The sequence below is a fragment of the Phragmites australis genome, chromosome 3 (genome assembly GCF_958298935.1).
Source record: "Phragmites australis chromosome 3, lpPhrAust1.1, whole genome shotgun sequence".
NCBI lineage: Eukaryota > Viridiplantae > Streptophyta > Magnoliopsida > Poales > Poaceae > Phragmites > Phragmites australis.
In genome coordinates, this window is record NC_084923.1 from 41966674 (window position 1) to 41987414 (window position 20741).

Below are 20741 nucleotides of genomic sequence, written 5' to 3' on the forward strand. Positions count from 1 at the left end.
AGATCACCCACGGTCCATCTTCCAGTGCCTTTCTTTTTCCTTCCAGATCCTTGAAATGAAGAAGGAAAATGTTACCTCCCATCTCTTTACAAATCAAGCCTCTGTCTGGAACCAAATTCGTCCTAGCGGTTGTGTTATAGCATCAGGGTGAATGTTCTTCTCCGCCAACACCTCTCCCACAACATGCCAGACAAATTCGCCCGATCGTGATGCCGCCTTCTCCCTCCTCCTGATGCCAGTTCTTCCCGCTGCAGAAAGCTTCAAACCTTTCATCATGCCATCCAATTCAGACGCATGATCCCCCGTGATCAGACCACCAAACAACCACCAAACGTCGCCTAAACTCCGCCGAGAAGCCTCTACAACCACACGTGGATCACCGGGCAGAAAGCCCTAAATCACACGAGGGCAGCAGAAATGTGGATTTGGAAAAAAGCTATGGAAATTGTGTGGAAAAAAACCGATCCGGATCTGTAGGAAAACCAAGGATCTGGCACTTTTCTCGAGTCGCCCTCGAACCGTAAGGTCGGTTACGCCGAGCACTTCTATTAAGATGGGATAGGAGAATGTTGCGTAAACTAATCCAATGTGAGGTCGGCTGACACTTGGTAACACAGTACCCGTCTCGTGAGGTAACCTTAGCTATTACACCAACAAGAACTTTCTGGTCACTTTTGCGAACATGGCTTAAAAGAAATTTCATTCTTTGACTCGACGAATGATGTTAAAAACAACAGTAGTTGCAATCTTTCTGCACGTATCAAATATTAGTGTTACATGGATGAGCACATCCATGCTTTGTGCCAAACTCTTTTGGACGGAACCTCTGTGTATTGGGATTAGATCATTTCTTATGTAGCTTATTTGAATGCGCACATAGCCATAGTACGTGATATTACTTTCTAAACGTGATTGACCTGAAAGCTGCATTTTGAATCAGGTCATTTTCATTGACATTATCTATTGGTGCTTCTATGTCCTGAGCTCCCTTCTTTTCAGTATTCAACTTGTCCTACAATTCCTCTAAAAAAACACTTGTCCTACAATTGATCTATGAGCTAGCCTACCCGGTGTATGGCTTTTGAGTTTGGCTGTTTTGATGTGTATGGATGACCAACAAACGTGCCTCGTTCTAGGTCATAGTAGGATCAATACGCTGCAGTATTTTGAATGCGATATTATCGCGGTTGACAAACTGTTACAGAAACATCAATGCTGCTCTACGTAATATTTATCGAGACGTTGGATTGTTCCTGCCAGGTAGTCAGATACATGACTGACTTGCATGAAATGCTGGTAAACGGTAACTATTCTTGTAACGTCAACGGTCAATATATTATTATAATGCCCCTCATTCTATGAAGAGATGCTGAAAGCATGGAGCAATATACAGCGTTAATACTAATGGAGCAATATACAGCGTTAATACTAAGTTACTAACGGCAAGAGAAGCAGAGAATCGCCATCTCTTTTGACCAGTTCCACGGCCAGCAAAACGTTATTGTGAACAGTTCTGGCTCCTGAAAAACCTGCCAGCCTAATGAACCATTATCAATTATATGCCAGAATGGCAATTTTTTTAGACCATCTACATTTCAGTCCATTGTCAATTATATGCCAGAATGGCAAATTTCTGAGACCATCTACATTTAAGGGGGTTGTATTCTGAATACAGTAACCTTGACCAATCTTGCGCACCCAAGGCTGATAATGGGACTGAAAAAAGAAAGGGAGAATAAAAAACAGCACTCCTAGGTCTCATCTCATGCATAATTTGGTCAAGGATGATTCACTGACAACAGCGGCATGACAATTGTTATGAAAACAAGGTAACAGCAAAATTGTACTCGGCTCCGCGAGATGTAGGAACAGCCTCAATAGGAATAGGCCATGCCTCACACTTTCATCTGCAAAATTGGTAACTAGATAAAACATCATTACAGAGGAGTTAATTAAGTGCAAATAGAACAACTAATATACTTACATGTACAAGACCTGCATCAGACGAGCACCTTGTAAACTGTTCGATTACTTCAAATGAATCAATCCAGATTTAGATTGACTGCTACGTTTCATATTTCGGTGGTTGATCATCCTTCAATCCTTTGGTGAGCAAATCGTAATTGATGGAAGCAAGCTGTGACAGATTCTGCAGCAAAAATAAAGTTAGATGAAAATTGCACAGAACCTAGGCAAGATAGCTATCTCTGGCATCAGTAAATATAACTGTGATACTACGATTATAGTAACAGTGCAAAGGGTGATATTAACTACTTAGTTGTGCAGATATTGATTGCTTATCTCTGAGGAGATATAAGATAAAGTGAACTGTACGGTGGGTAAACTTGGGCATCCATTAAGTGAAAAGAACAGGCCTAGTGCATTTTGTTTTGAAGAAGAAACTGATGTTGCTCCACGATAATTCAATCATGTAAATTGTCATGCTTCAATCATCGTTAAGATATGATAGGAAAGCAAATGCCCAGTGTAGCTGTAGTCTTACCTTGAATGAGAAGTTGCTGAAAGAATAATTGACATTTGTGCTAGATTCAAACTCATTGAGGCCACCACAGTCCACTCCCTATTGCACAATTTATGGAACAGTTTAGCAAAGGAACTAAAGAACATGAAGGTAGATCAGTTATTAACAATGCAATATTCTTTTGAGTTTTCTTTTCCTCTACTTTTTACGACTACTTAAAATACTAAGGAATGTTTTACTTGTTGCTCAGCAACTGACTAGAAAATTATTCGTACCATGTCATCCTGGCGATTGCTCACACAACTACTGCTTCCACTAAGGCTTCCATTATCACTGGAATCCTCAGACTCGTATGCTTCGTATACGTTTTCATCTGATGGATTCCAAGAATAACGACTGGTGAAGTAGCTAGTATCAAATGCACTATCTGAGGAGGGAACAAAGGCGGCCTGCAAATGATTTTTTGTTATCCCTGTCACACCTACAGAAAAGAGATGGACTACAAGAAGATTTCAAGTAATTGTTGACCCTTTCTTACCTTCTGCCTAGCAAGGGTATCCCAGCTAATGTTTTTAAAGAATGGATGTTGTTTAACCTAAAAGAAAGATTCCCAACATCGATCAGGTCTATTTTATAAGATTTTAAAATAAAGTTACCAAGAAAGAAGTCTCAAGCATCTTCAGAATTACCTCCGAGGCACCATTTGCTCCTAGACGTTGATGAGGATCTTCTGTCAATAATCTGGATGGAGTTGTTGTATGACCATCAGATTAGTTTTACACAAACCATATCATAAATTAACTTGCTCAATAAATTGCGCATTTAATAGCTGGGTAGAATTGTAGTTAGGATTTGCACAGTTAACGCCATGCCTATGCTAAGTTACCAACATACAAAGATCCCAACTCCTCCTTGACTTATATGATTTTGCGACAATACACTTCTAAAACTTCTGAATAAATTTCAGAGTACTGATGCTCAGTTAGCTATTTCATTAGCACTTCATTGTTCGTTTATGTAATTTTCTTCCATATATCTCCCTTTGTTTTTCTGTTGAAAAGCCAGAAAGAGCTCATCACTTATGTATTAGACTTGGATGTTGCTTTGTGTTTCCAACAAAAGGGGACAGAGGGGTTTAACCCTTGGTCGGAAAAAAAATGAGATCCCAAAATACATACTAGTAAAAACTTGTACCTTTGAGCTAGCAAACCAGAGTACTTCGAAACCACAGAACACAATTGAACGAAGAGAGCATATAGGGTACTATGCCACCATTATCACAAAAATAGAAAGTGGAAATGACAAGCTATCTGGCAGGCAACTATAACATTTTGCGACAAGGGTAAGAGTGCAAGAGTACCGTCTAGTTTAACCCACAAGCCCGATTGACCCCAACGGTCATTTGGATCAATTTTGTTGAGGGAAATATAGTAAGGGAGGCCCCCGTTGTATATATAAATTATACATACATATATTTGAGGAAAAAGTAGGAACAGTACAACAAAAACTAAATTTTGTACAAGATCTGAATAGGTCCAAATAGAGAGCAACTAAAGGAACTGAGCTAAGCTAGAGAATTATCTATGGAATAAAGTTGATGAACGATGATGGATCACGGATAAATTTTCCATACTACTAACAGTCATTTGGATTATTTGGGACCAGTGTAATACTTTTAACAATCTGATCCTCATTCTCAAAATCTAATTGATAAAGTTGATCTGAAACAACTTCTCAGTACTTAAATGATGACTCAATAGTTGAAATATGGAAAATCATATTTAAATTTCTCTCTGAAGCATAGTTAGTGAACAGTGATGGATCACGCATAATTGATAGTCATGCAGGGAATTTGATGTCTGAATTACAACAAAAAGCAGAAAAGAATGCAGCAACTGAAAAGAACAGTGCAGTACAAATACAAACATACAAAAAATATGGTATAATTAAGCCCTAAATTACCTGTGTTATAAAATACGTGCAACCTAGCACAATTAGCTACCAGATAAACATTTGAAAGCCTATATCACAAGCAATTGAGTGCTGAAATGGTTTGAAATATTTCTTACTTGTCAATTAAATCTTGCGCTTCAAAACTCATCTCTTCTGGGAAATGTGGCCAGGGTATTTTACGATTCAGAATATTGTCAAAAATTGTCTACGGCAAGAAGTAGAACAACAATGTTAAGTAACGCCAGATTTAATTGATCTCTATAAAAGATCTAATAGTATGATGATGAATATTTGCTCCAGATCAACACATATTGATAATGAAATTTAATTTCTACCGGCTGCTCAACTGTGTTATACTGATAATCTGACATAATGATCATGTAAAAATTACAGGAATACTGATAATCTGGTTGCAAAGATTCATTTAACGTAACATACCTGGGGGTGTTCTGCATTGAATGGAGGTATGCCAACAATTAGCTCAAAAAGAATGACACCAACAGACCACCAATCCGCACTAGTACCTGGGAGGATAATGCACACAACAATAAAGTAATTAGTATCAAACAGGCAATCAAAATGAGAAGGCTTACCAAAGTTGAAAAGATGACTTTGTTTAGCATTTACCATGTCCTGTCCCCAAAAGGATTTCTGGTGCTAAATAATCAGGAGTTCCAACAGCAGAGCGATTTTGTCTCCGTGCTCGGTGATCCATTTGCTCGAGTTCGCTCATCTGAGGCTCATCATCTCCGTAAAATGAAGACCCACTAACAGCAGGAGCAGACAGATCATCTGTGCTGTTGATCAAGCCAACCTTGGACAACCCAAAATCTGTCAACTGAAGAGAATGAAGATAAATAAGCAGCACAAATAGAAAACACATTAGTAAAACTAACCATGTCCGATTAAGAACAAAAATGACATTTTGCAGTCCATAAAATGTAAAAAGAAAAAAAAATGGAATTAGCGCCCTGGTGGACCAAGAGAAAGAACGACCCGGGGGGGGGGGTGTTCTTCAAGACTCTCCAAGATTCTGAGAATAATCTTATACCATTCAGGATCTAAACTCCAAAAGAATATGGAGCCATCTAAACCTTTCTAATCATCCATCATGATCTCCAAAATGAATCCCCTCAACAGTCACATGCAATTGCTGACTATGTTCTCTCGTTACAAATCTAGGACATGTTGTTCTGGATCTGCTTTGAACAAATATCATTATCTGTTTTGTTTGCATGAACAAAATATACCAAATTACTGATAATCTTCCACCAACCAGCTTGCATTTGAAAGGCATGTGGAATAAACTTTAGTTTGTCTATATCTAATGTGAAACATAAAATAAACAATAACAACAGAACTAGAGAAGGTTTGATGAGTAATGACCATTCGCATGCCTCAATACCTTAATATGTCCATCATGGGCTATCAACAAGTTGTCAGGTTTTAGATCTCTGTGAACTATCTGCATAGAGTGCAAATATTCCAAAGCTAGTACCTGCAGGACAAAAACAATTATAAAACAGTGGAATGAAAAAGATAGAAAACTAATAAGTACTAGAAAGTAGAAACTTACAACTTCTGCAAGATATACACGAGCGACATCTTCATCCAGGCATCCTAAATTTCTCAGTAATGAGTACAGGTCCCCTCCGTTAAGGTACTCCATGACCAGATACAAATTCTCCCGAGAGGTAAAAGAATAGAAAAAGCGTACCTTACAAAACCACAACAATTTTAGAATCAAATTATAAGTATCCAAATCACGGCTAAGATTTGCAGGTTCACTTACCACAAAAGGATTCCGGACTGTAATCAAGATATCGCGTTCAGCCAATATACTCTCAACAGCATTTTTTCGAATCGTATCTGCCTTCCTAAGTACCTGCTCAAAACGAAGAAATCTTGTTAAATCAGCAAAAAAACTGCAATATATGCCATGAAATGAAAGGAAGCTAGGTGCACTGAAGCATGTGTGAGAATTTGCTACTATGATTATACATGAAAATAAGCTGAGAAATGTTAGTAGTGAAATTAGTGCCATGGTATTGCTACTTGCTAGACATCTCAAAACTATAATGTTCGCCAGGAGCAAGCAAGATTGTTATATATGTTCAAATTACCACGCCAGAAGCATTACCACTAGCATTAAGTAACTTCATCGTAAAAGCTATCATGCAAAAGTTATCACAAGAATAGCACAAAGCCACCAACGTCACATGACAGGGTGCAATATGAATCTATAGTAGACTAAGTACCAATTCTGAGCTGTCAGATGATATACAGTAGCGATAAGAACAAATTCAAACCTGATACGGCGATACCATGTCCAGATAATGCCATTTGCCTTGGTCCAGAAAACACAGTTACCGACTTACAGCATAAGAATTGTAATGCTCAATGGATGGTGTAAAGTGATCTGTAGGATCAGCTTCCCAGCTGGAAGATTTTTTTCCCTTCTGAAAAATGTGTTCCATGAACAATGGTTACTGGGTAGGCTCATCAGTTTAGCAGTTTGCCAGTGTTGCCTGGACACCCGTGTCCAATTTTTCTTTTTGCCGAATCGGACACCCCGAATCCGAGTCGGATTCCGATACCCGTGTCAAATTCCGAGTTGTATTTAGCGTGCCCAAATTTTCTTTGCCGAGTCAGACACCCGAATCCGAGTCGGATTCCGACACCCGTGTTCATGTCCAGGTAAGACTTTGGCTTGAGTCTAATTTCTTGTGTGTGAACTGTTAACGATAATGATGGTGTAGGCACCAGGCAGACTCACATAGTCACATTGTGGATCCAAAGGTGACACGGGGTAATCAAACTAATTGGGTAGGAATAAAAAATATATGCACACAATTTAAATCAAACAAAGTAATTGGATGAACCTGATGATATCAAGCAATACAGAAAACACTGACTTGCAGGGCTGAACCATATATAGCACAAAAAATTCTGGGGTATGAACCATATGCCCAGGGCCTAAAGAAAGACATGCATGGTTGCATAAAAGAGCAAAAACATCAGCCAATAAATACCTTTATAGCAAAGAGGTCTCCAGTAGTTCTTTTCTTGGCCAAGAAAACACGTCCAAATGCTCCACGGCTGATAGGTTTTATGATTTCAAAGTCATCAATTGAAGTACGATCCTTGACTGGATGGACAGGACTTGCTCGTAAGCTACGGACAACATCGTCTTCTTCGTCCATTATGGTACTTGCCGAATCAACCTTGTCCATATCGACCGAATCACAAAGCTGCAGATACTTCTCCCTAAAGGATTGTACAAATGTGAAGGCCAGACTAATTAAAGAGTAAAAATGGCAAGTAACATTACTACGTTAATCAGTCTCAAAATGAAGTGACCTGCAAGAGTTATTTTTCTTATCTGGTAAGGGTGTCAATTAAAATAAAAGGCCAGGTCTACAGAGGACTCTCACCGGTGTAATTTTTCTATACGTGTGCCAAATGTCTGCACTGTGAGGGCCTCATGCTTCCTGCGATTGACAATTTCTTGCAGATCTTCTATGCAGGTAACCATTTGGGACAATGCACTTTCTTCATCCAGAGGAGTATTTGCGATGCATCGTGCAATATCAGCAAGTTCAACAATCTGCGCAAGTTGAAGGAAATTATTATAGCAACTCAACAATTTGATGTCGAGAGTCAAGGTTGAAGGGAAATATCCTGAATAAAATTGTTAGCAACCAAAATCATTGTCCTTACAGGGAAACGAGGAATAATGGGAATGCAAGAATGAAAACCTTTTCGACTACCACTGACTAGAAAAATATAAAGTTTATCCTTGAGCTAGCAAGGCCTGTGAAATTATCTTCTCGGATAAATCATCATTAGTGCATGGCTTATTTGCAGTATAAGCAGATTGTTGACATCTAAATCCTATGAACTCTAGCATAAACACATATTACAGCAGTTTTTAGATCTGTTCTTTCAGTGCGCACTCCCACCACTGCAGAACACATTTTATACTACCAGGCTACCAACGATTCACCATGTCACAAACTTCCTTAAAGTACTTCTCAGTATCCTGAAGTCAGTATTACAGTTTACAAGAGTCTGGTGAAAATTTACCGCTCCCACCACCATAACACACTTCACACTATCAGGGTACTGATTCACCATGTTAGAAACTTCCATACAAATTCATCCATATTACAATTTACAAGACAAGTTATTGAAACTTCATAGCAAGGCGTAGTTCCATTGTCTCCTGCAGTCCTCACAAAAAAAATATACCACAGGAGAAGGGAAATTTTTAGGAATTCCACTCAATGCCTCACTAATATGTGGGTCCTGGAGCCACATGTCAATGAGTCAGTGGGGCAATGGAATGGTATGGCGTGAAATGCCACCGGATAGAGTGGTAAATCCTTTATATTTCCTAGGAGAACTATTTCAACCATCAAAGAATTGCAAATCTCAAACTTTCAAGACGGAAAAGGTGTGCAAACAACATGGTTGTCATGACGTCGCCATATCGTCGCCACGATATGGCAACGTGGCGGTGGTTTGGGCCTCGCCACGGCGCCGGCATCTATGGTGTCCACCATATAGGCATGGCATCGTCGTGGCGCCGATATGTCGTCGTGTGGCATCCGTGTTCGTGTGGCGGACGCCGTACCGGTTGGGCGGAGGGGATTAGAAGGGGAGGAGAGATCGAGTGGGTCACAGAGGAGCGCCTCACCTTTACCCACTAGCGACTGGTCCAGTGGTCCTTGTCGATCCCCGCAGCCGCCGCCGAGACGGCTCCTCGCCAACACGCCGCCCTCAAATCCGGCCAACGCGCCACTGGCCGCCCTCAGATCCGGTCGTCGTCCCCGTACTCGTCGTATCCGCCAGCCGCCCTCAGATCCTGCCTGTCTCCGACCACCGTCCCCTGATTGGAAGTCAACCACCCCCGTCGCCCGAGCCGGCCGCCTCCCCCGCCTAGAAGTCCGTCGCCCCCGCCGCCTGAGCCGGCCACCCCCGCCATCTGCTCTCGCCCAAGGTATGCTCTGGCTCTCTATTCTCTCTACGTTGTGAGCCTCTGCTCTTTTATTTGGTAGATGAGCACATCTGTGAGCACAGCACATACTGATTTGAGCCTATGTGATCTGTTAGCACATCTTCTGAACATGGTTGTGATGTTAGGCCATTAGGCAGTAGACACATCTTTTAATCATTGGTAGTTAGCACTAGTTCTTAGCTCTTGTAGTCTATTGTCAATGATTAACAGCAATTAGAACTAGTTCTTCACTTCTTCTGTTAGCATTTCGCAATATTCTAAGTTGTTGCCACATTTTTTTCAAAACATGGCTACTCAAGGAACTGGAAGTGTGGAGGCTTCGGACGCTGCATCAAAGTATGATCCAAAGACCGATCCAAAGCGGAAGCCGATAAGGTCAACTGATCCGGGGTGGAAATATGCATTTTGGCTGACAGAGATCTCTTGTAGTGTTGCTTGTGTGATAGAACTGTAACTGGAGGAATTACAAGGCTCAAGGAGCATCATGCGGGTGGTTAAGAGATATTCTGAAGTGTGCCAAAACCACATCAGCTATCGCTCAAGAGATGCAAGCTGCTTTGAAGCGTAAGAAGAGACCACTTCCACTTGATGATAAAGGAGGGCTTCAAGGAGAAGATGATGATGTGATTGATGTGACAGAGAAGTCCCAAGATGTTACTAGAAGCATTATGCATCCTAGTTCAGGTACAGTTGCCAAAAGAAAACAATCTACCTTGAAGTTCAGAGCACCAAAAGAGCCCAACACAAAGTCAGTTGGTTCAATGCTTAGGAGAAAGCCAAAAGAGGTAGTGGCAGAAAGACATTCGAAGGGTTCTTCTCAAATCAGTATCCAAGCTAGCAATGAGGACAAAGGAAGAAAGAGATGCTGTCAACTTGGAGTAAGCCAGGTTCTTTTATGAGTGTGGCATACCATTCAATGCCGCAAATTCTAGGCAGTTTGAGATTGCTATAGAGGCCACTGCACAATATGGTTCTTGGTACAAGCCTTCTACCTACCATGAGCTTAGGGAGCCATCGCTTGAGAAGGTTGTGAAGGAGACAGATGATTTGAGGAAGAAATATGAAGATGCATGGAAGCAATATGGCTGCACATTGATGACAGATGGATGGAAGGATAGGAGAGGGCACCATTTGATTAACTTCCTAGTCAATAGTTCGAAGGGGACTTTCTTCTTGGAGTCAGTTGATGCATCAGCACAAGTTCATGATCTAGTGATGCTAGCTGATTTGTTAGAGAAGAGAATAAGGGATATGGGAGTAGATAAAGTTGTGCAAGTTGTCACTGACAATGGGGCTAACTATAAGGCAACGGGCAAGCTTCTCATGGAGAGGTTTCCTACACGTTATTGGACACGCTGCACGTTGCTTGGATCTTATGCTGGAAGATGTAGGGAAGTTGAAGGAATTCAAAAAGCCTATCTCACGTGCTCGACATGTTACTACTTTCATCTATAGGCATGGAAGACTTCTTAGTGCAATGAGGAAGAAGACAAATGGTAGGGATCTTGTGAGACCAACAGTAACTCGGTTTGCTACTTTTCTCACCTTGCAGAGTTTGCACAAGCACAAAGATGCACTGAGATACCTGTTTACCTCTGATGATTGGACTAGTTGCAAAGAGACCAGGAAAAAGGTGTATGATATTATGCTTTCTAGGGAGTTCTGGAACTCCGTTGAGGATTGCCTTAGAGCTTCTCTACCACTTATCATTGTGTTGAGGGTGGTTGATGGTGATGAGAGGCCTGCCATACCAGAGGTTGCTTCTCTCATGAATCATGCAAAAGAGAGGATAAAGGTTGCCTTCTGTACTGAAAATAAGAGAAGCTTGCTCAATAAGATCTTACTAATTATTGAGGGTTGTTGGGATAGGCAAATGGACACCCCACTCTATGGTGCTGCTCTCTTTTTAAACCCAGGAAAATTCTATGCCATCCAAAAAGAGAATGATGAATATGTTGGACACCTAAGGGGTTGTTTTAATGATGTGCTTGAACGAATGGTGGAAGATGAGACCATTCGAAACTAAATTGAAGAACAATCCATGCTCTACGAAGATCAACATGGAGTTGCATGGCCCTCAAAACTATGAAGTCAAAGAACCCCCGTAAGTGATTTAAAATTGTAATTTCAGCATGTTATTTAAGGCATAACTCGTAATATATGCAGGTTTATTGTTAATTTAGTTGGTTGGTGGCGTGCGTATGGTGGCCGATCTATTGACTTACAAAGATTTGCTAAACGTATTGTTAGTTTTTGTGCTTCATCATCCGGTTACGGGCGTAGTTAGAGCACTTTTGAATTTGTAAGTGAAGTACTCAAGTTCCACATTTCAATTAGCAAAATTAATAATATATTTTTATTAACTTTACTTGCTTTTATGGTTGCTTGTAGATTTATACTAAGAAGGAAAACCGGCTAGAGCGTAAAGATTGAATGATTTGGTTTATGTTGCCTACAATCGGAAAATGACCAGTAGGTTCCGAAAGCGCCGTGAGGAAGCGGGTAAAAGCTATGACCCTTTGGTTATGGAAGACTTTGATTGGGAAAATGAATGGGTTAACCCAACGGCCCAACCTCAAGGTACTAGTGGTTCGAACCTCACATGGGATCAAGTTGATGAAACAATTGGTGCATCACATGAGTTTAGAGGTCGTAACCTTCCTAGGACCTACGCTCGTCGTGCAAGACATATATCAAGAGTGGTTGAAGACGACGAGGAGAGGGGAGGAAGAAAATATCATTGTGGATGATGTTGATGTTGATGATTTTGGTGACAAACCAATGGATGCAACTGAAGATGGTGTGGAGAAAGTGGATGCTTCTAACGATCTAGATGAGTTTGCATTGGATGACTTTTAAGAGATGAGAGATTTGAAACTTTGAAAGATCAGAGTGTTCTAATCTTTTGTGCTACATTTACATTCCTATTTGTCTTTTGTGCTGCAATTACATTTCCTAATATCCTAAACTATAATTGTTGAGCTACATTTACATTGCAATCTGCTAATATCCTAGACTATAATATGTGTATTCGCCACGGTGTGTATGGTGTCGCCACGCCACGCGCCATGTCGCTGTAAAGTTGTGAAGGTGGTAGGTCGCCGCGCCTCGCCACGCCGTCGTAACAACCATGGCGAACAGAGTTGCATAACATGGTCATGCTAGAGCCCTACGCCCCTACCAATTGTGGCACGCGACTAGAATTAGAAGTTTAGAACTCAATCTTTGGTGATAAGGTCACGCTTAATAAGTGAGATATCATAAGATATTCATCCATATCTCACACCTTGAATTAATTAGTTTGCATATTTGCAACAGCTTGAAACTAAAAAGGGCAAGTTTACTAAAATGAACAGTAGCACACATGAGATATGGCATACTGATAAAAACAAACCAGCAATCATAAATTGTTGTTAGAATGGATGTTCTGTAGATGCATGTAGAAATTTAATTGTCGCAAACAGTAGATAAATAGTGTTAGGAATAGCAACTTATATTCAATGGTAGCCCCATGGAGGCAAATATAGAGTACATGAGGAAAACCCTACGACTAGGAGATTATCGTAATACACTTGACTATTATACCCTTAGCACCCTCCTAAAAAAAAGCATATGCAATAGCATTGCATTTGAAATAGTGAACACCAAGTACTAAACTTAGACAATAAAACTAACACATCCAAAATCTATCTCTTCAAAGCCATTGTAGAGTAGAGCGTTGGTAATCCTGTCAAATCAAGCCGAAGAAGTGCAAAGCGAAACACAGAAGTAGAGTTGTGATGATGACAACAACAACAAAAATGCCCTTGGTCAAGAATCATAACAAAGCGACGACGAGTAGCAAGAGACAAACAAAATTGTCGCTAAAGCTACAGAAAGACCAAGATGACAAGAGAATGTCCTAGACCAAGAATTGCAAACAAAGCAATGACGAGTAGCAAGACAACAAACAAAGTTGTCACCAAACCAATGGAAAGATCTAGATGGCACTGTTGCATCAATAACGGGAAAAGATTAGCTAAACCAAGACAATATTTAGCTAACCACAAAAGAAAACGACTAATTGACGAGGGAATATGTGAACTTACACGGCATAGACAAACTCAAAGAGAGATTGAGACTTGAATGTGGACGTAACGGAAAACAAATATTAAAGTTAGACGCAAAAGAAACTAGCAACATAGCACCAAAGCACAGCCTAGCAAAGCAACACCACCATACAACAAAGCAAAAACTAGCAGCCTACCAGACCTAAAGCAAAATCCATATGACAAACAGAGCGTGTGGTGACAAGTAAGGACATGGAGCTCCCGGCAGCGACACGAAGATCCGTGTCAAAGGAAGACAATGGGAACCAAAGGTGCATGAAGACCAACGGGAAGAGAACAGCCTTCAATGGATCCAAACTGGAGCAACAACAACGGATCCACTGAAAAAAAGAGCAGAGCAGCTACAAGTCGACGGGATGAGGAAGGGGGCAACGACGAGTCCTGCAGGAACGAGCAGCACAACGGTCCAATCGAAGTTGACGACACCTGATCCAAACAAAAATTCGGCGATGTCGGCAAAGATCCACGATGGATGGCGCCAACAGCAAGAGCAACTGTTGGTAGAGACCCCTGGCAGCGGCACGCAGGCCGACTCGACGGAGCATGTCGGCAGCTAGGGAGGCACCATCCCCGGGCCTTCGATCCCAAGCGACAGAGACGGAGAGCGGGCGAGAGGTCGAGCAGCGAGCAGCGACTGGTGCGCTACGGAAGAAGGCGACAATGGCACAGAGAGGAACCCAACTAAGCTGAAGAGGAGGCAGGCAGCAGAGAACGTGGGGAGCCATGGCTGCTGCAGCAAGGGCAGCCTCCCGATAGAGCCAAAACCCGTGAAGATCCCAACGAAGGCACGTGCTGAGGAAGATCCGACGGAGCGGGGTAGATCCTGGCGATAGTGGCAAGAGAAACCGCAGTGGTGGCGACGGGATGAGCCGCGACACCGCATGCGAAGCAGGACAAGCCAGAGACAGGTAGAAGACGAGCTGCATAGGGCGACGAACGCGCAGTAGTCGAGGAGAGTCGCGCGGGCGCCAGCATGCGGTAGCGGAGGGAAGCTACCAACGATGAAGATTCGACGACGGTAGAGAGTCCCAGACGGCATTGAGCATAGAGTGAGGAGAGAGCCGACAAGTGGGTGGGCTAGATCCAGACAAGTTGTGGCGTCCTAAAAGAAAACTTAGCTCTAATACCATATTAGGAATAGCAACTTGTATTCAACGGTAGCCCCATGGGGACAATATATAAAGTACATTTGGGAAACCCTAGGACTAGGAGATTACTATAATACCCTTGATTATTATACCCTTAACAAATATAACGACATCATCTGACTATTATACCCTTCACAAATAGAAGGGCATCATCAGTTGGTTTCAATTGTGTCACTAGCTTTGTACATTACAGCAGTACAAATATTAGACATTGATATTAAGTTTTTAAGTCAGGTCATTTATTAAAGGGCAAATTTATAACAAAATGATCAGCTATCAAAAGTGAAAAAAAAACAAGAAGAATCATGCAAATTGTGTGCCTTACCTGCGGAAGATCATCACTCTCATTAATTGCATTTTTACCAGCTAAAAGCATGTCTATATGATTTGATCTTGGAGTCGTTAATGGAGATCTAGGTGTCATACTTCCTGCAGATGATGTAGCCATACCATGATCAGATTTTGGCCCGAAACGAGTCTTACATGCCATTGAAGGAAGATTTTTTATGTCATCCAATGAAATGGTGTCATCAGGCTCTTGGAGACAGTCAAGCATATCAGCCAATCCTCTTCTAGACCAATCAGAGAGTTTTGGAGAGGGACCATCAGATTCTTCATTGATGCTTGAATTTGAAACTTTTGCAACATCTGGGCTGCCAGCAGCATTTGGAAGGTCTTTCTGCGAAAAAAACTCTAGCATCTTTTCTAGTGTTTCCGCAACTCTGATTAAACGCTCATCAACACTAACACCTTTTTGATCGCACCTGTCAGCAACTGCACAGACCCTTGAATGATCTTCTACATGATGTGTTGGGACATATTCTTCACATATGCGGCACATTATTGAACCCTCTTCAGAAATATTTGGCTGGTCAGACCAGTGTCCCCATGAAGTCTTATGTTGATGTTTGGGAAGAAGCTGTTGTTGTGATATAGATTCTACTGGACTGGTTGATTCAGCACGGCTACTGACTGTAGAGAGTACATCTGTTTTCTTATTAGGTGATTCCTCTTTAGTAGGGGTAGATTCTTTTGGAGACTTTGTAACAGGTGATGGAAAAGGTTTCCAAGAAGAAATCCGTTCTTTGGGTGGAGAATCGACCTCTTTCTTAACATCTGTATCAAGAGGTGGAAGAAGCTTAACAGGCTTTATCTCTTGGCTCCTTTTCCATTTCAAATTATGCTGCTCCTGACTGTATGATTTTCTTGCGTCACTTTTACTAGCTATGGTTTTTGTACCAGCTGCACCTGGTTGAGCTAAAATCTGCCTATCCGCAGATTGTATAACTACACGCTGATCAATAACAACTTCATCCTCTGCAAAGCCACTCTCCTTGTGGAACTGGAGCAACCTTGTACATCTTGTAAGGATAAAAAGCATCCGGGTGTACAGCTTCCTAAGCACACCCATTGGGAGTTCCTGACGGTGATCATCCAAATCTTGCACTATACCTTCACATTGAAGCCAAAATTCCCCAGGTGTCATGACACAGCAGCTACGTGCAAGTATTAGCAAATCCTCCAAAGTTTCTTTCCACTCAGGATGAGAGTCTGCGTACTTTTCCATTACACTAACCAAGTCTCCAGCAAATATTGCCAAATCTGAATTTACCTCTTCCTTTGCCTTCTCAAATCTCACCTGGATAACTTTTAATACCTCCTGCGTAAACAACAGAAGACAAGATTATTATTCCTTAATCAATATTAAAAAAAGATGTCATAATCCCACACAGATCGAGGACTAAGATTACCTTTAAGTTGTAAATGCCCCGAGGTTTCCAGAAAGGAAATGGTCGCACCCCTTTGGAGTTCAACTCATGCGAAAAACTTTTTATATCTGCAGGGACTCTCTTCCTCGGTGCACTGGTAGCCTGCATAATGGCTTTAAAGCGTGGAGACTCGGATTCCTTTGGTGTCTCGCAAGGATCATATGCACACTGCGAATGAATGTCAATGCAGATAAGTGTAAGCAAAAGAGGTAAGGATGGGTTAGTCATAGTTTACTTAAATGTAAGTTGAAGAAAAGAAAGACCATATAGAAATATCACTACCGCAGCCTCTGGTATGTGAGTAGGAGTCCTCAAATCTCCAGAATGATTCCGTGATGCACTAGATTTAGCTGTGTATGAGATGGATTAGATGCCCACGTATCAGATCTGGCTGTTAAGACAAAAAAAAAAAGCACCAGTCTAACATAATGCACAAGACCAGATGAGATCGTTTTTATTAGAATAAAACCCCAAAAGAAAAAAAGTAATTAGTTTCATGGATATTTTCATAACAAAGTGGGGGGATTGGAGAAAAGAAGATGTGCACACACAAAGAAGATATCTCACACTACAGAAGCCTCATGTGACTCCCATTTTTACAGAGGAAATCTGCTATTGATAGATATTGTCCTCTGGGCAGCTCAATGGAGCAAAGTAAAATGCTAGCAAGCCTAACATAATGCAGTTTCGTATGGGATGTGCAGAACTATAGAAGCATAGATCACAAAATTGATCGGCCAGTTGAAACAAATGGAGATATATCGTTGTAGTAAACTTTCTCATTCACTCACAAACTAGCATCCAGTGTACAGAGAATTCCAAACAGTTTGATTTTATAAAGCATAAATGGAACTTTAGTGAATCGACTGATAGAGCTGTCTTGTACACGCATTGATAAAGTGTGGAGGAAGTCAATGTCTAACGCATGCCAGAAGAAAACCTCACTCAAGCATACATCCAATGAACTGTGTATATAGAACTAAACAGGGCTCACAATTAACTCATAAAGAGCTCACTAGAAATGCCTTAAGTTCAAGCATCAAAAAGAGCAACCAATAACTAACTCTACTTACAAGTCATGATTCTCTCCTACTTGCCAGTTTCACTTTCAATGGCTAAAATCTTCCTTCCTTTAGCACCACGGAGCAAGATGAATCATTCAATCTCAACTCCCAACAACTTAACAGGTTCATGGTGAGATTATTAAGCCTCTACAGCTTTTTTTTTTCAGAAACAGTCAACTTAGTAAGCACTAAAGGGAGCATGAATAGCTGGTGCTTGTTCCCCCATTCCCTGCCTATGCAAGCGCTCAAAACGACGAAATTCCAACCCCTAGCTTCGACAAATCAGTAACCAGCTTAATGGATCATGCAGCAAAAGCCCTAAACAAGCTTTACAAAAGATTAAAAAAAAAAGAACAGGGACAGGATTGCTACCTTTTACAGTGCTGTTTCCTTCTGCTCCCAAGCTCGTCCCTGTCGCACTCCGCATCGGCAGCTCCGCCGCCCTCCCCTTCCCCCGGTTGCTACTACCACTGCCACTCAAATCTGCCCACGAGCTCCTGCCCTTCCTCCCGCCGCCCACGCCGGCCGAAGCAGCCGGCGGCTCTGCCTGAGCCTGACCGCGCGAGAGGTTGCTGCTCCCGAGTGCGGCGGCGATGCGCTGCCCCTCCTGCGGCAGCGGCCCGGATCTCGTCTTGATCCGGTTAAGCCCCAGCGAGGACGCCAGGATCGGCGACAGCGAGGCCGCCGACCCGCCGCCCCCGCCGACGCCCGCGTCCCTAAGCTGCGCCACCGAGGACCCCTTCCTCCCATCGCCCGCCGGGTTCGACGAGGCCGACGACGCGGCGCTCTTGGGGGCAGCGGCGGCAGCGACGGCCGCGGAGCCGAACAGCTTCTCGCGCTTCCTGGGGGTCTCCGATTTGGTCTTCTTCTTGTCGGATCTAGAGGAGGAGGAGGACGCCGGCGATGCCGCGGAGGCCGGCGCCGAGGTGGGCGTGCGCGGGCTGTTGCTCCCGTCGGGGCTGGACGAGGACTCGGACGACTTGTGTCGCGACGAGAAGAACCGGCCCTTGAACACCATCGCGCGCCCCGCCCCTCCCCGCCCCGCCCGCCGGGGAGGAGTTCGGTCGAACAGATGGTGGGGGCGAAGCGAGGGAGCGGGGACAGGGCGGGGGAAATGTAGGGAAGGGACTAGCAAGTGGGGGTGGACGACTGCGAGACGATACGAGCCGCGATGCCGATGGGTCGGTCGGTCTCGGCTGACGGACGGGCGGCTGCCTGGGCTGCGTAGTGCGGAGACGAGAGGAACGAGCCGGGGTGGTGGGGGCGCAGCAGCGGCAACCGCATGGTCCGCGACTGCGTTTTGACTGGGAAGTGGGACTGCTAGTAGTAGGTCGGCGGCAGTGGGCCGGTGGTGATGGAGTGGTCACGAATGCTGAGTTTGTGGTGGGCCGGCGGCTGTTAGGCTTCATCTGGAAACGTGCCGTCCGTGCGGTCCAGTTTGGACACTGTTAACGGTCAGACATCCGATCTGGATACAGTATTGGACGGTTCAGATTAAAGGAGCAAGGTAGTTAATTGCCCATCGATAAAAATAATTTCTTTGGACATCTATCAGACTAATTAGTGGGTTGCGCTTTCAATCTATGCCTCTCTGTTTCTATTTCTTCATGTGTCCTCCCTCCCTCGCACTCCACGTCGCTCGTTGCTGCCGGATCCGGCAGTCCTGAACCGCATTGCCTTCGGATCTGATGGTCCTGAGCCGTGTAGCCTCCAGATCTAACGATGCTGGTGCTCCTCTCGAATCACACCGTTGCGCCAAACCAGCTCGATGATGCCATCTGTCGTTGTCCTCTTCATCAACCAGGAGACAGGGCTTCTTCTAAAGACGCCGCTTCTTTTGAAGACACCGTCATTGGATCTCCATGCAACACCACGTTGCTGTCCACCTTATAGGTCTGGCCGCGTACACGCACAAGAAAGCCTGGAGTTAGAAGCCACTCTCATTGGCCAAACCTGAGCTAGGCAATGCAACATCGAAAGCTAATTAATACAACATCAAAAAAGAAAATCGAAAAGTATTCACCGCGACATAAAAATGAATTGATACAACATTCTAAACTAAAGACTGCAATATCATGTATAAAATGAATCGCTGCAACAAATTAAATCGAAGGACTGCAACATTCTTATCACAAAGGGGTAGGAGAAGACGACTGCCACATAAGGTGTTTTGCCATAGAAATGAGAGGTCATCACTGCCACTTGCTGAGGTGCTCAGAGCAGGAGGAGTCATAGCTACCGCTAGAGGAGTCACCGGTGCCACACTAGTTGAATAGCGCGGATGACGTCAGGGCCATCGAGTTCCCAGCCTCACTCCCCCCCCCCCCCCGGACGGCGCGGTAGGAGGTCGGATTGAGTAGGGAGAGTGGCGGAGGAGGCGAAGGAGACTAGAGCAAAGTGACGGGGGGTGGGGCCGTGGGGGGTGATACAACCGGTGTTAATGATCGAGAGTAGACTGGGCTAATTATCGATGATAGGTTGCAGCCTGAGCGTGCCGTCTGATACGTTGAACGTCTGAACATTATCATTTTCGATCTAGTTTTAATTGGCAACGGCTGGCGGGGGCTGGGGCGTGGCAAGGATCGGACGAGTGGGTTGCTGTTGCTATGCAGGCTAGGAGGCTTGGTGCACATATTCCCCACCGGAGAAGCTGCTGCTGAGATCCAGTCTCACCTCCATTGCCATCAGATTTGCCGATCGGATGGGCCAAAAAACGCCTTCAAACAAAATCCTTTTCCAGCACTACAAGGATGTGGTGGCAGCCGACATAGTGGTGGCGATCAGCAAATATGAGGTCCTCTCTCTTCTCCCCTCAACACTTTTCCCAGAGTATGAATGTGGGCTCGAAGGGAGGAAAAGAATAATAAAATATAAGAAATAGTGTAGCTGCTAGAGATGAAAAAATAGATGATATTGTAATAATGTTAAATAATATTATAATAGTATTATAGAAGATAAACTTTTAAGTATCTGCTGAAGATGATTTTAACATACAAGTCTATCTATGTTCCAACTCCGCTCTACACAGGTGTTCACCTGCCGTTTGTTATTTACGTTCACCGTAGGATTAGATTTTAAGTTACGAGTACACATGTGTGTGCGTTCAGGGATATTGCATGTTTCTCGTGCTTTGAAAGGTCGTCGTGCATGTACCCTTTCAAAATAAAAAAAGATACTATTAGGGCCCGCTCTGTGA

The 20741-nt window shown here is 43.2% G+C and overlaps 1 protein-coding gene across 2 annotated transcripts; it reads right to left on the minus strand.

The window, feature by feature from the left end:
- Window positions 1–1518: 1518 nt before the first annotated feature.
- LOC133913152 (probable serine/threonine protein kinase IREH1) lies at window positions 1519–18706 on the minus strand. Of its 2 annotated transcripts, XM_062356215.1 has the most exons (18): window positions 17918–18703; window positions 16764–16831; window positions 16464–16649; window positions 15038–16372; window positions 7870–8042; window positions 7468–7702; window positions 6228–6320; window positions 6012–6152; window positions 5841–5933; window positions 5063–5273; window positions 4874–4959; window positions 4552–4640; window positions 3172–3223; window positions 3021–3077; window positions 2758–2931; window positions 2504–2581; window positions 1985–2149; window positions 1519–1907 (listed from the first exon to the last, which is right to left on the minus strand). In XM_062356215.1, exons 1-17 carry the CDS (start codon window positions 18561–18563, stop codon window positions 2066–2068), a joined length of 3801 nt encoding a protein of 1266 aa, XP_062212199.1. In that variant the 5' UTR covers window positions 18564–18703; the 3' UTR covers window positions 1519–1907; window positions 1985–2065. The 2 variants fall into 2 exon arrangements, with proteins under 2 accessions (XP_062212199.1, XP_062212200.1); XM_062356216.1 differs by lacking the exons at window positions 1519–1907; window positions 1985–2149; window positions 2504–2581; window positions 4552–4640 and having other exon boundaries at window positions 2845–2931; window positions 17918–18706.
- Between the last annotated feature and the right edge of the window lie 2035 nt (window positions 18707–20741).

What these genes read in the sequence shown, in the direction of transcription:
- LOC133913152 (XM_062356215.1), bottom strand. Translation starts at nt 18,563, where the DNA reads ATGGTGTTCAAGGGCCGGTTCTTCTCGTCGCGACACAAGTCGTCCGAG. An exon ending in CAGTCCGGAATCCTTTTGTG is followed by an intron (nt 6,153 to 6,227) that starts GTAAGTGAACCT and finishes TGGTTTTGTAAG; the next exon opens with GTACGCTTTTTCTATTCTTT. An exon ending in CCCATGATGGACATATTAAG is followed by an intron (nt 5,274 to 5,840) that starts GTATTGAGGCAT and finishes CATTCTCTTCAG; the next exon opens with TTGACAGATTTTGGGTTGTC.